The 12,751-nt window shown below is 40.8% G+C and overlaps 1 protein-coding gene across 1 annotated transcript; it reads right to left on the reverse strand.

Moving 5' to 3' along the window:
- Positions 1-8,986: 8,986 nt before the first annotated feature.
- On the reverse strand, positions 8,987-10,048 carry LOC132858045 (olfactory receptor 1M1-like). The gene has a single exon (XM_060888216.1). It carries the CDS (start codon positions 9,971-9,973, stop codon positions 8,987-8,989), a length of 987 nt encoding a protein of 328 aa, XP_060744199.1. The 5' UTR covers positions 9,974-10,048.
- Positions 10,049-12,751: the final 2,703 nt, after the last annotated feature.

Here is a 12,751-nt window from a genome sequence, read left to right on the forward strand (position 1 = left end):
GAAATTTGGATATATTTTAGAGTAGTCAATGTGCTGCTTGTATAGCAATATAGATTTAATGTCCTCTAAAAATAACTAAACATACAGCCATTATTGTCAAAATACCTGCCAACAAAAGTGAGTACCCCCTAAGTGATAACAGCTGTATGTCATTTAACCATGCAAAGCCACATGTCCATCATGTTCCATTTGTGTATCTTGTATTAGAGCAGCTGAAATTTGCTGCTTTGCGTACAGTTCTCTCATACTGACCACTGCCTCATGTCGAAGAACTCTCTGAGGATTTGAGAATTGTTTCTCTCCACAAAGATGGCCTAGGCTATAAGAAGATGTGTAACACCCTGAAACTGAGTTACAGTACAGTGGCCAGGGTATACAGAGTTAATAATATTGAGAAGAGTCCCTCCAGCTGTATGTAACACTTCTCTCAGTAATTTAGTTGGAATGGGATCTAACAAACATGCTGATTAAGCTGTAGTAATTAGTTTATGTAGCTCCTCCTGTCCTAAATGTAAATCTGTTTAGTTGTAAGTGTAAAGTTTTAGGCAAGACTGAGTCACAAGATGCTGTCAAGGGTTGAACATCTGTGATGGAAGGTGAGGGTTCCCTTTTGAGGGAACTCAACGCTGCGTCAGGGCTGATGCTATGGGAAAGCTTCTGTGAGGAAGTTGTGTCTGAAGCTCTATGTGGACACGGAAGGACACGTGGACACAGGAAGGACACGTGACGAAGTGAGTAAGTCCATATAAGGGCATCTACGTCACATTACTCCAGCTTCTTTCTCTTCAGGAAGTGCTCTGTGTATGTGTGTCAATTGTCTGTCTTATCTGTCCAGTGCAGGGAAAGAAATATCTATATTTTAGGGAAAGCTAGGCAGGAAGAAAAAACATGATATGATATGAACATTTTAAGAAATGCGTGCATCCCTGCCCCCCCATATCATGGTGGAGGACATGCACTCTCTTTTTGTTGTGTGTTTGGGAGAGGAGCATGCCCGGTAGGCTCTCGAGGGAGCCGGCTGAATTATGAGGGATTCCTTCTACATATTCTCCGATCCCACTTGGCTGTATTTTCAGCTTTGGCTGCGACTTGTGGTTAGGGTCCTGCGTCTCTTCATGCAGGTGGCTGCTGTTTTTCTCAGATCTCCATGCTGAGGTGTTGAGGTCTTGGGGAAATCCATTTTCAGCTCGTCTTTATCCCCCTGCCATGTCTGACTATTCAGCCATTATAGGGCTTGAAAGTCATGGGTATGGGGTGATGCCTGGGATTGAAGAGACTCTTGCGGGCTATCTCTCACCATCACCCGCATGGAGGAACTCTGCCCGTCCAACCAAGCCTTGTAGGACTACTTCAGCCCTTGTGGGCAAGGCCTACATGGCAGCAGGTCAAGCGAGTGTGGCCCTGCACACCATGGCAGTGTTGCAGGCCTACCAAGCTAACCTGCTAACAGAGCTCGACGGTGGCAAGGGGTTGGGACCTCAGGTGGTAGCTGAGCTCTGCTGAGCCACGGACATTGTGCTCTGTGCCACACAGCAGGGAGTTTCTCCCTCGTCATGGCAAGCAGCCCGGGCTACCTTCCAGCCGCACCCACCCCCTCCTAGCTCACTCAGGCTAGTAAAAAGGGTTAATGTGAGCTCACGCTCAAGGTTATTGTGTCCCAGATCAGGTGCATGAACTGTTTTGTGACAATCGACCTCAAAGACACTTATTTTTACATAGGCATTCTGCCATATCACAGGAAGTTCCTCAGGTTCGCTTTTGGGGCAAAGTGTACCAGGCATCCGTATGCTAAATTACCTGGATGACTAGCTTATTCTGGCCCAGTTGAAAGCTATGACGGCCAGTCATCAAGATGCTGTGCTTGCCCATATGAGGTCTCTAGGCCTCAGGTTGAACCCAGAAAATGTTGTGCTTTCTCGTTCTCAGAGAACAACCTTTCTTGGGGTAGTTTGGGACTCCACCAGGATGCGGGCACATCAGTCTCCTGCTCAGGTGGCTAGGCCAAGGCCTCTCTGTCACCGAGGAACAGAGGGTGCTCGGCCTCATCTCGGCAGTAGCCAACTTTATCCCATTGGGTCTGCTTCACATGAGGCCATTCCAGCTCTGGATCAAGGGTGCAGGCTTTCATCCTAGCAGACATCCCCTCAGTGTTATAAGGGTTACACGCCATGTGCCATACCCTTTTTATGCGGAAAAGACCCTGGGTCCTGGCCTTGGGTACCACTCTAGGGGTGAGTCTCGCAGGACTCTTTTGATGGATGCCTTGCTTTTGGGCTGGGAAGCGGCCTTAGATGGCTGCCCTGCCCAGGGTCTATGGGAGGGCCCTTATCTCTCATGGCACATAAATTGCCTGGAGATGAGGGCTGTGTTTTTGGCATTGAAACGCTTTCTCCCACACCTCAGGTGCTGACATGTCTTAGTACGGACAGACAGCACTGCGGTGGTGTTCTATATGAATCATCAGGGCAGTCTGTGTTCACACCCCTGTTCAGGTTGGCACAGCAGATTCTGCTCTGGGCAGAGACCAGGTTCCTTTCACTGAGAGCATTTTTAATTCCAGGGAATGTAAATCAGGAGGCAGACTTCCCATCAAGGCAGGTGCTGAGGCCTGGGGAGTGTTGTCTCCACCCACGTGGAGCAAATTTGGCAGATTTTCAGCTGGGTGGAAGTGGATCTGTTCACCTCCAAGGAATCGACCCACTGTCTGCTATGATTGTCCCTCTCTCTTTCAGGGCCTTTGGGCCTGGATGCCTTGGTATGTATGTGGCCAAAGCTCCATCTGTACACCTTCCCCCTGGTAGCTCTGCTCCCGAAAGTCCTAGCCAGAATGCACCACGGCCGAGTCAACCTTCTTCTAGTTGCTCCTCGTTGGCCCTCTCGAATTTGGTTGACAGACCTAGTCTCCCTCCTGAACGGCACTCCATGGGAGGTTCTCTCAGGTGCAGGGGGCAATCCTACACCCCCGCCCAGAGATGTGGAAGCTTTGGGTTTGGCCCCTGAGGGGGACCATTTCCTAGAGGCAGGCCTCTCATCTGAGGTGACAGAGATTCTACTGAATGCTAGGGCTCCTTCTTGTAGGAAGCTGTATGCTCTGAAGTGTTGCCTCTGGTGCAATGAACACTGTCAAGATCCAGTTCACGGTACAGTGCTGGAGTTCCTGCAGTCTTGCTTTTCTCAGGGCATGTCCTCATCTACATTAATGGTGTATGTGGCTGTCATCACTGCGAACCATGAACCTGTACTCGGGGCCTCCGTCCGTAGGCACTCTCTGGTCTCTTGCTTTCTGCATGGTGTCAGGTGCCTGAGGCCTTCATGTAGACCCCGCCTTCCTTCCTGGGACCTCTCTGTGGTCCTGGAAAGGCTGCTGTAGGCCCCCTTTGAGCCCATGGAGTCAGCCTCTAAGAAGTTTCTGAACCTGAAGTTGGATCTGCTCCTAGCCTTGGCCTCTCCCAAAAGAATGGGTGATTTGCAGGCCCTGATGATCGCCCTTGCCTGCCTAGAATTTGCCCCTGGCATGTCAAAGGCTATTCTGCACCCCAAGGCAGGATATATCCCTAAGGTGCCCAGGATGGCGGGTTGTCCAGTCATACTGTAGGTCTACTGTCCCCCGCCCCATAAGCTGGCAGAACAGGAGAGGCTGCATTTGCTTTGCCTACTAAGGGCCTTGAGGACTTATGTCCACCGCTCTAGCTCATGGCGTAACTCCTCCGGCCTTTTTTCTGTTTTGGTGGTTGGAACAGGGGTGATCCGGTTTCCAAACAGTGATTGGTGCACTGGGTAGTGGAGGCCATTACTCAGGCTCATAAAGTATGCGGTCTTGCCTCGCCTCTCATCATCAGTGCTCACTCTACAAGGGGGAGCCTTGAAGATATTCGTGCTGCAGCAGGTTGGTCCTCTCCGCACACCTTTATCAGGTTCTATAAACTAGACTTGGATCCCACTCCAGGGTCCCAGGTCCTGCAGGGCCATTGATGTTCTGTTCCCAGTCTGCTCATTCTCTCTCACAGCCTCTGGTTGACCGGTGCGTGGCAGTGTGGGCATTGGTGTCCCAGCGTTGCAACGTCAAGTGTTCTCGAAACGGAACTACAACAGGTTATGTATGTAACCCAGTTCCCTGAGAAGGGAACGAGAGGCTGCGTCGCTGGCGTCCTCTCAGGCTTCTTTCAGACAAATAGAAGCTGGAGTAATGTGACAGAGATGCCCTTATATGGACTTACTGGTGCTTAATCACTTTGTCACGTGTCCTTCCCAAGCTATTGAATCGGCATGTGTGCACACAGAGCTTCAGATACAGCTTCCCTTCTCACGAAACCGGGTTACATATGTAACCTGGTGTAGTTTTCAGATATCTTTTTTGTTAATTGAGCCACTGTGCAAAATAAGAACTTGGGATAGTTTTGATTATTTTATAGGAGTTTGCCTTAGCAGCTTTTAGAGCCCGTTTATAGCTCGACATACTGTCATTTTATGCAGTTATGAAAACCTCTAATTTAGTTTTTCTTCACTTTCGCTTGAGGTAACGGGCTCTCTTAAACCATGGTGCACATATGTGACCCTTTACCCAGAAGGGAGCAACAGTGTCTAATGTGCAAGTAAAGATAAATTGAATTGAATTGAATTAAATTAAATTGAAAAACTATTTGAACTTGTATTTAATCCTTAGTCCACAATCCCCAGTGTAAAGAATGGTGGTGGATCTTTTATGTTTTGGGGCTGTTCCAGTGGCACAGGGAAGTTATTAAAAACTGACATCAAGATAAATGCAGTATGTTACCAGAAAAAATACTGGCAGACAATTTTCATTCTACAGCACAATTATTACAAAGACTGAATGCCATCATTGATGCAATTTTGTAGGTTAAGATTGAAAGTAAAAACAATAAAAGTAAAAGGACTTTGCTTTGCAATTTTTGGAACCATCTTTTAAACTGCTGACTCCAATTTGTCCAAAGTATCTATATCATATGTAAGCCCATCCCCTGGTTCCCAAAATCAGAGTGGAATCAAGACTTAAAAAGAAGCTGGCACAAAGGTCCATGCAACACTAGCAGGTGGGTTGTATTTACATTACTGTCTGAGTAACACACGAGAAAATATAGTTCCATGTCTGTACATAGAAGGCATATTTGAAACCTGAACCAAAATAAGCTAATAAGGTATTGGATAGGGTTAAAAGAAGTATTTAAGCAATTAATAAAATTAATTTGATTAAAACTTGTGTGTGTGCCCTGCGATGGGTTGGCACTCCGTCCAGGGTGTATCCTGCCTTGATGCCCAATGACTCCTGAGATAGGCACAGGCTCCCCGTGACACGAGATAGTTCGGATAAGCGGTAGAAAATGAGTGAGTGAGTGAGTGAGTGAGTGAGTGAGTGAGTGAGTGATTAAAACTCATCTTAAATTACATTATCATTTCTACATCTCTATGGTTATGAGTCTTGTAAATAGCCCATTCATGTGATATGATAACTTACTGTATACTGTAAATTTGAACATAATAAGCTATGCTCAATTCCTGGATAAATTCCTTCATGGCAAATGTTTCTATTGCAATATACCACTATGCACCATTGATTGCCATAGTTGTATCATACATAGGCATTCTGTTGGCCTTGACTAAGTGCTGTCTAAAAGCACTCAAAACTTGTGTCTCTCATCTGTTGATAGTAGGAGTATATTTCCTACCTCTAGTGAGTACATACCCAGACAGAATGGTAACATTGATACAATGTTGAGTTTTGATCCAAACCATCATTTTGGTTGAGATTGACATTTCAATGTTTAAAGTGTATAGGATCAGCATTGAAATGTGACCATGCTATCTGGGTAAATAAGGTCCTTCCTAGAACAGTTTGTAGTTGAGAAGAATTAAGCAACCAAGAGCTCCTAAGGATCTAATGGGTCAGTGCAAATTTGAAGTCTAACACAGACTGCCACTAATTTCTTCCTGCCAAAGTCTTTAAATGATCGCCGATGAAGACCTGACCATAAAGCTGGCTGATGCATTAGTGGTTTAAAGAAGGTGTGACAGTCTCCGGGTGGCCCCTTTTTTTGGCTGTCCCATGAGTCACTGGCTGTCCATGCAGATCTACCCGCAGCAAAGTGCACAGACTCCAAGCAGGGGTAAGGTGTCAGGATTAGGATTTACACTATACATGCTGAATGATGAGCAATACCTTCTTTCTGTCTATTTTCCTTATGACAGATATTAGATATTAGGTTTGTGCATAGTTACACAAAAATCTGCATTAAGATATTTTATTTTTTCTAACCATCTAACAATTTTTTCATTCCATTTACAAACCAAGAAACAAACCAACATATAAACAAAATACAAGGAGAGTTATTCTAATCATCTATTAATAATGCATTTTTTTCTGTTTCCTCTTTTCTCAACTCTTTGCTGCCTATATTCGTAGCCCTATTACACAGTCACCCTTTAGATATGCTAAAATAGCTTAGCCAGACATCAATCAAAAAGAGATGCACAGCACCACAGGAAACTTAATCAGCATCTAATGGCAATAAATAAATTCATTAAATTACATTTGCAGTGTTCTTGGACATGGGATTTGACCAGAGGTGCACAACATCTGAGCCAAACAAGTTAAGCTTAGTCTCATCAGACCACAGAACCTGGTTTGAGTAATCCATGCTCTTGGACAGGTTGTCGCTTTGGCACTGCCGTTTCTGACAGTAGGACTCTGGAAATTACAAACCCAGTGGGATAACTCCAAGCTCACTTGACCTGATGGCTTCAGGAGTAGACTTTTTTCTCTGGTTTTTGTTCTTCGTTCATTGTCTTTTGTTTTGATTCTGTCAGGCCTGTTCCGAGTGTAACCCATCTTGGAAAAACTCCTTGTTATCTTTAGGACACATCCCTAAATCCTAAAGATATAAAAGATTGGATGACCTGTAATTTTTTATTGTTAAATTCTGATAAGAAAGAAATATTACTGATTGGTCTGAATTTAGAGGCATGTACTGTCCATACTCGTTTGACAGTGAAAAAACTGGGTGTCATATTAGACAGCAACTTGTCTTTTGAAAATCATATCGCCCATATTATAAAAAAGCCTTCTTCCACCTTAAATATATTGCCAAACTAAGAAAACATCCTATCTGTATCTGATGCTGAAAAGCTAGATCCAGCATTCATGACCTCCAGACTATTGTAATGCAATACTAGGTGGTTTTCCTGCATCTTCAAGAAATACACTACAGTTAGTCCAAAATGCAGCTGCCAGAGTTCTTATCAGGAACAAGAAAATATGATTACATAACCCCAATTTTATCTTATCTACGCTGGTTACCTGTTAAGTTTAGAATTTTTTTACAAACTGCTGCTACTTATGTACAAGTCTCTAAATGGTTTACCTCCTGTGTTTCTAATCAGTCTTATAAAACACTATATTCCGTCAGCATTCTATGAGATACACAAAACTCAGGACTTCTGGTAGTTTCCCAGAATATCAAAATTTACTAAAGGTGATATAGCATTTTTGTATTTAGCTCCTAGACTTTGGAATAGCCTTCCTGACAGTGTTCAGGGCTCAGACTCATTTTCCCAATTTAAATATAGATTAAAGACATTTTTAATGTCTTAGACTTTTTAACCATCTGCCAAATGATGTATGCACATGAAAGGATGTCCCAGCACTATCAATAAATTTAGGCCTGTGCCCTATTTGTCACATGTAAAAAAGTTCATTGAGAGGCTGGATCTGCAGCACCTCAGCTACCTGGAATATGTTGAAATTTGCATACCATATTTTAGCATGGAGAATATCATGGTGGACCAGAATATTCTTCATGCTAAAACAGGCCACAGTATGCAAGGCTGCAAGGCTCCTTGCCAGATGTAGTGATGAGAAACAACATGATTTGATTTCCCAGGGAATTTTACTGTTACAACACTAGTCCCTCAATAAATTCTACTTGAGTTTTTATTGGCAAAAATATACACACATACATTTAATTAATTTAATATATTAACTGTTTAGGAAGAATGAGTTATATTATATATCTACTCAGACTACTTTACTGCTTTATATTACATATAAATAGCTAAAATAATTTTTAGTCTAAAAGCATAGCATTTTTGAATTCATGTGTGCCTTTGGACATGATCACAAAACCTGTAAAAGATTTAACAGAAATAGTAGACCATACTGTATGGGCATCTTGGGATACCCATTTCAACATTCTATCATTGGGGACACACAAATTCAAATCGTAGGCAGCAACAGTCTTATTTTTCCAATGGCATTGTTTAATTGCTTACAGGCTGTACTTCCTAGGCTCACTTGCTCAAAGATCCAATTTTTCACTAGTTTCACTAGCTACTAGATGCCAAATTACCAGCCAAGCTGGAAATTGTTTGTGCATGATTGTTATTAGTGAATCTAGACATAAACTGTAATAATAATATAAACTGAAAATAATACAGCAGTAAATGTACTGGATTATCTCTTTTTCATTCATTGATCCCGTCAGACAAGACATTTAGGGAAGGAAAATTATCTTAACAGACGGTAGCATATTTTTCAAAATGAATGCTTACAGGAATTGAGCAATTGCTTTGTTTTCTGTTAAAGATCTATAAAAGTAAACCACACTTCTGGTTCTAACTCATAAACCATATAGGATTATGCAATATGAAGTACTCTAATAAATGGAAATTCTGAAAATACTAGTACTCAGCTTTTACATTATACTCCTCAAAAGAAAAAAAAAGTACTTTTTTTTATATCTAACTGTCCTGATTTAGTTCAGTAAATCATTATTTATCACTTCACTGAGTGAATGTATGTGCTTAGACAGGAGAAAGATAAATCTAGGATATACTTAAAAAAGAACGAAAGAAAAAATATATTATAATTATACAATAAAACTATAAGAATATTTGTATAATAATAAGAATAAGAAGAAGAAAAAGAAGAATCATCATCTTCATCATCATACAGAAAGTTTTAAACTGTGTAGTTTCACTTTTCGAAAGCCTGCACCTTGGGAACTGTGGTGTTTTTCTTTTTAAACATCTTCATTATAAACCCGCTGAATTCTTTTGTGTTTAAGACATAAATTATGGGATTTACCATGGGTGGAATTGTAAATGATAGTGAAGTATTGATTATCCTAGCATTAGGATGGACAGAGGATACTGCCACAGCAATGTATGTACTCACTACAGGTAGGAAAAATACTCCTACTATCAACAGATGAGAGACACAAGTTTTGAGTGCTTTAAGACGACTCTCCCATGTTGTAATCTTAGTCAAGGCCAACAGGATGCCTATGTATGATAAAACTATGGCAGTCAATGGTGCATAGATGTATATTGCAATACAAACATTTGCCATTAAGTAATTTTTCCTGTTGTCATTACATGCAATTCTAAAAATTGGCCCATGGTCACAAAAAAAGCTCTTTACCTCATTGGTTTTACAAAATGAAAGTTGTGTAACCAAAACCACCATTGTACCAAATGTAACAAGATTAAATAACCATATTGCTGTTAAAGTCACAAACATGAAGGAGTTATTTACAATAGCATGGTATCTCAGAGGTAAGCAAATAGCTATAAAGCGGTCATATGACATGGCAGCAAGAGTTAAAGACTGTCCACCAGCAAAGAAAAAAATAAAAAACATGTTAGCTAAACAAGCATCATAGGATATGTACTGTGAATCAAAAAGGAAAGTCTTCACAAGGTTAGGAATAAGTGAATTTGTTTCACCAAAATCTGACAGAGCTAAATTAAAGATCCCCATGTATTTAGGAATATGCAGACTTCGATTACTTAATATCATAAATAGGACAAATGAGTTCCCACACACTGAGACAATGTAGACAAAAAGTAAAAAAATAAAATAATATTTGCTATAAGGTATTCCAGAAAATCCACTGATGAAAAAGTACTCTGGGCGCACAAATGATATATTTTGTAGTAAACTGGAGTTCAGGTCACTCATGATGAAGTAGATTTTAATGCTATCCAAGTCCTTTCCAGTCTGAAATTATGGACATAATGAAATGTATTAAAAACAATAATGCAACTAATATACAAATAAGCATTGACAACATGAAGAAGCCTTTACATTAGTAGTGTGAATGGACCATTTAAAGTAATATTTTTAACAATAAAGCTTCAGCAGTGAAAATTATTTACAAATTACACTATTTACATCGTTCCATTTACTGTATGGTTGCTCTTTATTTTTTCTTACCTTATACAGTACCTTGTTGGACTGTGGCTTCCACTTGTGTGCATGTGTTATATGTAGAGATAATGAACCATATTTTCTCACATGAAAGCTCAGACAGTGATGTAAATATAACCCCATTCCTTTGATTACGTAGCAGGAGGTACAATTGCCTCAATTGTTTGTTTTAACCAATCAGTGGCATGCTCCAGTATACAAAAACAAAAACGTGCATGCCACCAGGGATAAGCCACTTTCAGTGGACTACCGTGTTCTTAACACGACCGAGGGTAGAAGACTGTTCCCTCCTGGCTGATGGTGTCTTCCTCACCATGTATTGTGCTCTTCACCTTTACAAGTTGTTGTTCGACTCTCAGTGGTTGGCTGGGAGAGGAACAAGTGTTTTTATTTATTTTAATGTTTTTACCAGAGAATTGTCAACTAACAATCTATTTTGTATGTGTGCACCATTGCTGGTGATATGTAATGTTAACTCTTTGGGTGAAATTATAAGGGTGGCGTAGCCAGATAGTGTGAAGGTTGTTATTTTGATCAGTTTCCTTTGTAATTTGTTAATGTATACATTCCCTCCACATTTAGTTTTGATTCTACACTTGAATCATAGAGTTCGAACTACAAAAGCATGTTAGACAAGCTCACCACCATGCTTAGGCCTGGGGCACGGTACAGTAGGTGTTATTTTTCATCCAAAAGGTGTTCAGCGCATTTGAGGTCAGGGCTTTGTACAGGCTACTCATTTTTCCACTCCAACTTTGGAAACGTACACCAGGTTATGTATATAATCAGGTTCCCTGAGAAGGGAATGAGACGCTGTGTCATTGCTGATGCTATGGGAATAGTTCTTTGTGGGGACGCTTTTTCTGCATGTCTCATAGGCCTGGGTAGTAGTCTCCAATATTTAATGTGCAATGTGCTGCTTGGAGAACCTTTATTGTAGACACCAAAGTAGAGAAAAAGAAAAGAGGATGCACACTATGCACAGCAGGTGCAGTAATTCCTGCTCCGCAAACTCATAGGCTGGAGGAAAGTAAACCTGCAGAATGACCAGATGACTGGCCATCATGGGCACTTTGGGAACCTTTCCCACCCTAAAATGCAATTTTTTAGTCAATAAATCCAGTTTATTATCCTGCATTTGGGTCTGTTTTTATCCCTGCGTTAGACATGATGATGTTGATATTGATGTAGTTCACATCATTTCTTTCATGAAAGGACAGACATACTGAAGTGACATGATTTGGATTTGAGTTTCAATTTATTGCTTGTTATTTTGCTCATGTCATTACTTGTAGAGATGATTGGCTTGATATTTTCTCACAGAACATAAATTCATCCCACCTAGAGACAAGCTGGGGGTTGTTGTTGTACAGCATTTAACAAAAGTGAGTTTTTTAAAACATTTTAGTATATCTTCTCAAGGGACAATACTATAGAAATTAAATTTGGATATATTTTAGTAGTCAATGTAGTCAATGTGCTGCTTATATAGCATTATAGATTTAATGTCTCTAAAAATAACTCAACATACAGCCATTATTGTCAAAATACCTCTCAACAAAAGTGAGTACCCCCTAAGTGTTAACAGCTGTACGTCATTTAACCATGCAAAGCCACATGTCCATCGTGTTCCATTTATGTATCTTGTATTAGAGCAGTTGAAATTTGGTGCTTTGCGTACAATTCTCTCATACTGACCACTGCCTGTTGAACATGGCGCCTCATGTCGAAGAACTCTCTGAGGATTTGAGAATTGTTTCACATACTGTAGATAGCCTAGGCTATAAGATGTGTAACACCCTGAAACTGAGTTACTGTACAGAGGTTTTCCAAGATGGGTTACACTCGGAACAGGCCTGACAGAATCAAAACAAAAAAAATGAACGAAGAACAAAAACCAGAGAAAAAGGCAGCAAAGAGGGAAGAGAAAAGAGGAAAGAGAAAAGAAATGCATTATTAATAGATGAATAGAATAACTCTCCTTGTATTTTGTTTATATATTTGTTTGTTTGTTTGTTATTGGAAAGGAAAATAAACACAATGTAAATGGAATGAAAAAATTGTTAGATGGTTAGAAAAAAAAATCAAATATCTTAATGCAGATTTTTTATGCAAAAACCTAATATCTAATATCTGTCATAAGGAAAATAGACAGAAAGAAGGTGTTGCTCATCATTTAGCATGTATGGTGCACTTTGCTGCAGGTAGATCTGCATGGACAGACAGTGACTCATGGGACAGCTGTAAATGGGGCCACCCGGAGACTGTCACACCTTCTTTAAACCACTAATGCGTCAGCCAGCTTTATGGTCAGGTCTTCATCGGCGATAATTTAAAGACTTTGGCAGGAAGAAATTAGTGGCAGTCTATGTTGAACTTCAAAATTGCACTGACCCATTAGGAGATCCTCAGGAGCTCTTGGTTGCTTAATTCTTCTCAACTACAAACTGTTGTAGGAAGGACATTATTTATGTCTCAGTGTCACCCAAATGATTGTGTTTCCTTCTGAGGTTGGTTCCTCTCAAGCTT

This window comes from Tachysurus vachellii, chromosome 15, assembly GCF_030014155.1.
Source record: "Tachysurus vachellii isolate PV-2020 chromosome 15, HZAU_Pvac_v1, whole genome shotgun sequence".
NCBI lineage: Eukaryota > Metazoa > Chordata > Actinopteri > Siluriformes > Bagridae > Tachysurus > Tachysurus vachellii.

What these genes read in the sequence shown, in the direction of transcription:
- LOC132858045 (XM_060888216.1), bottom strand. Translation starts at nt 9,973, where the DNA reads ATGAGTGACCTGAACTCCAGTTTACTACAAAATATATCATTTGTGCGC.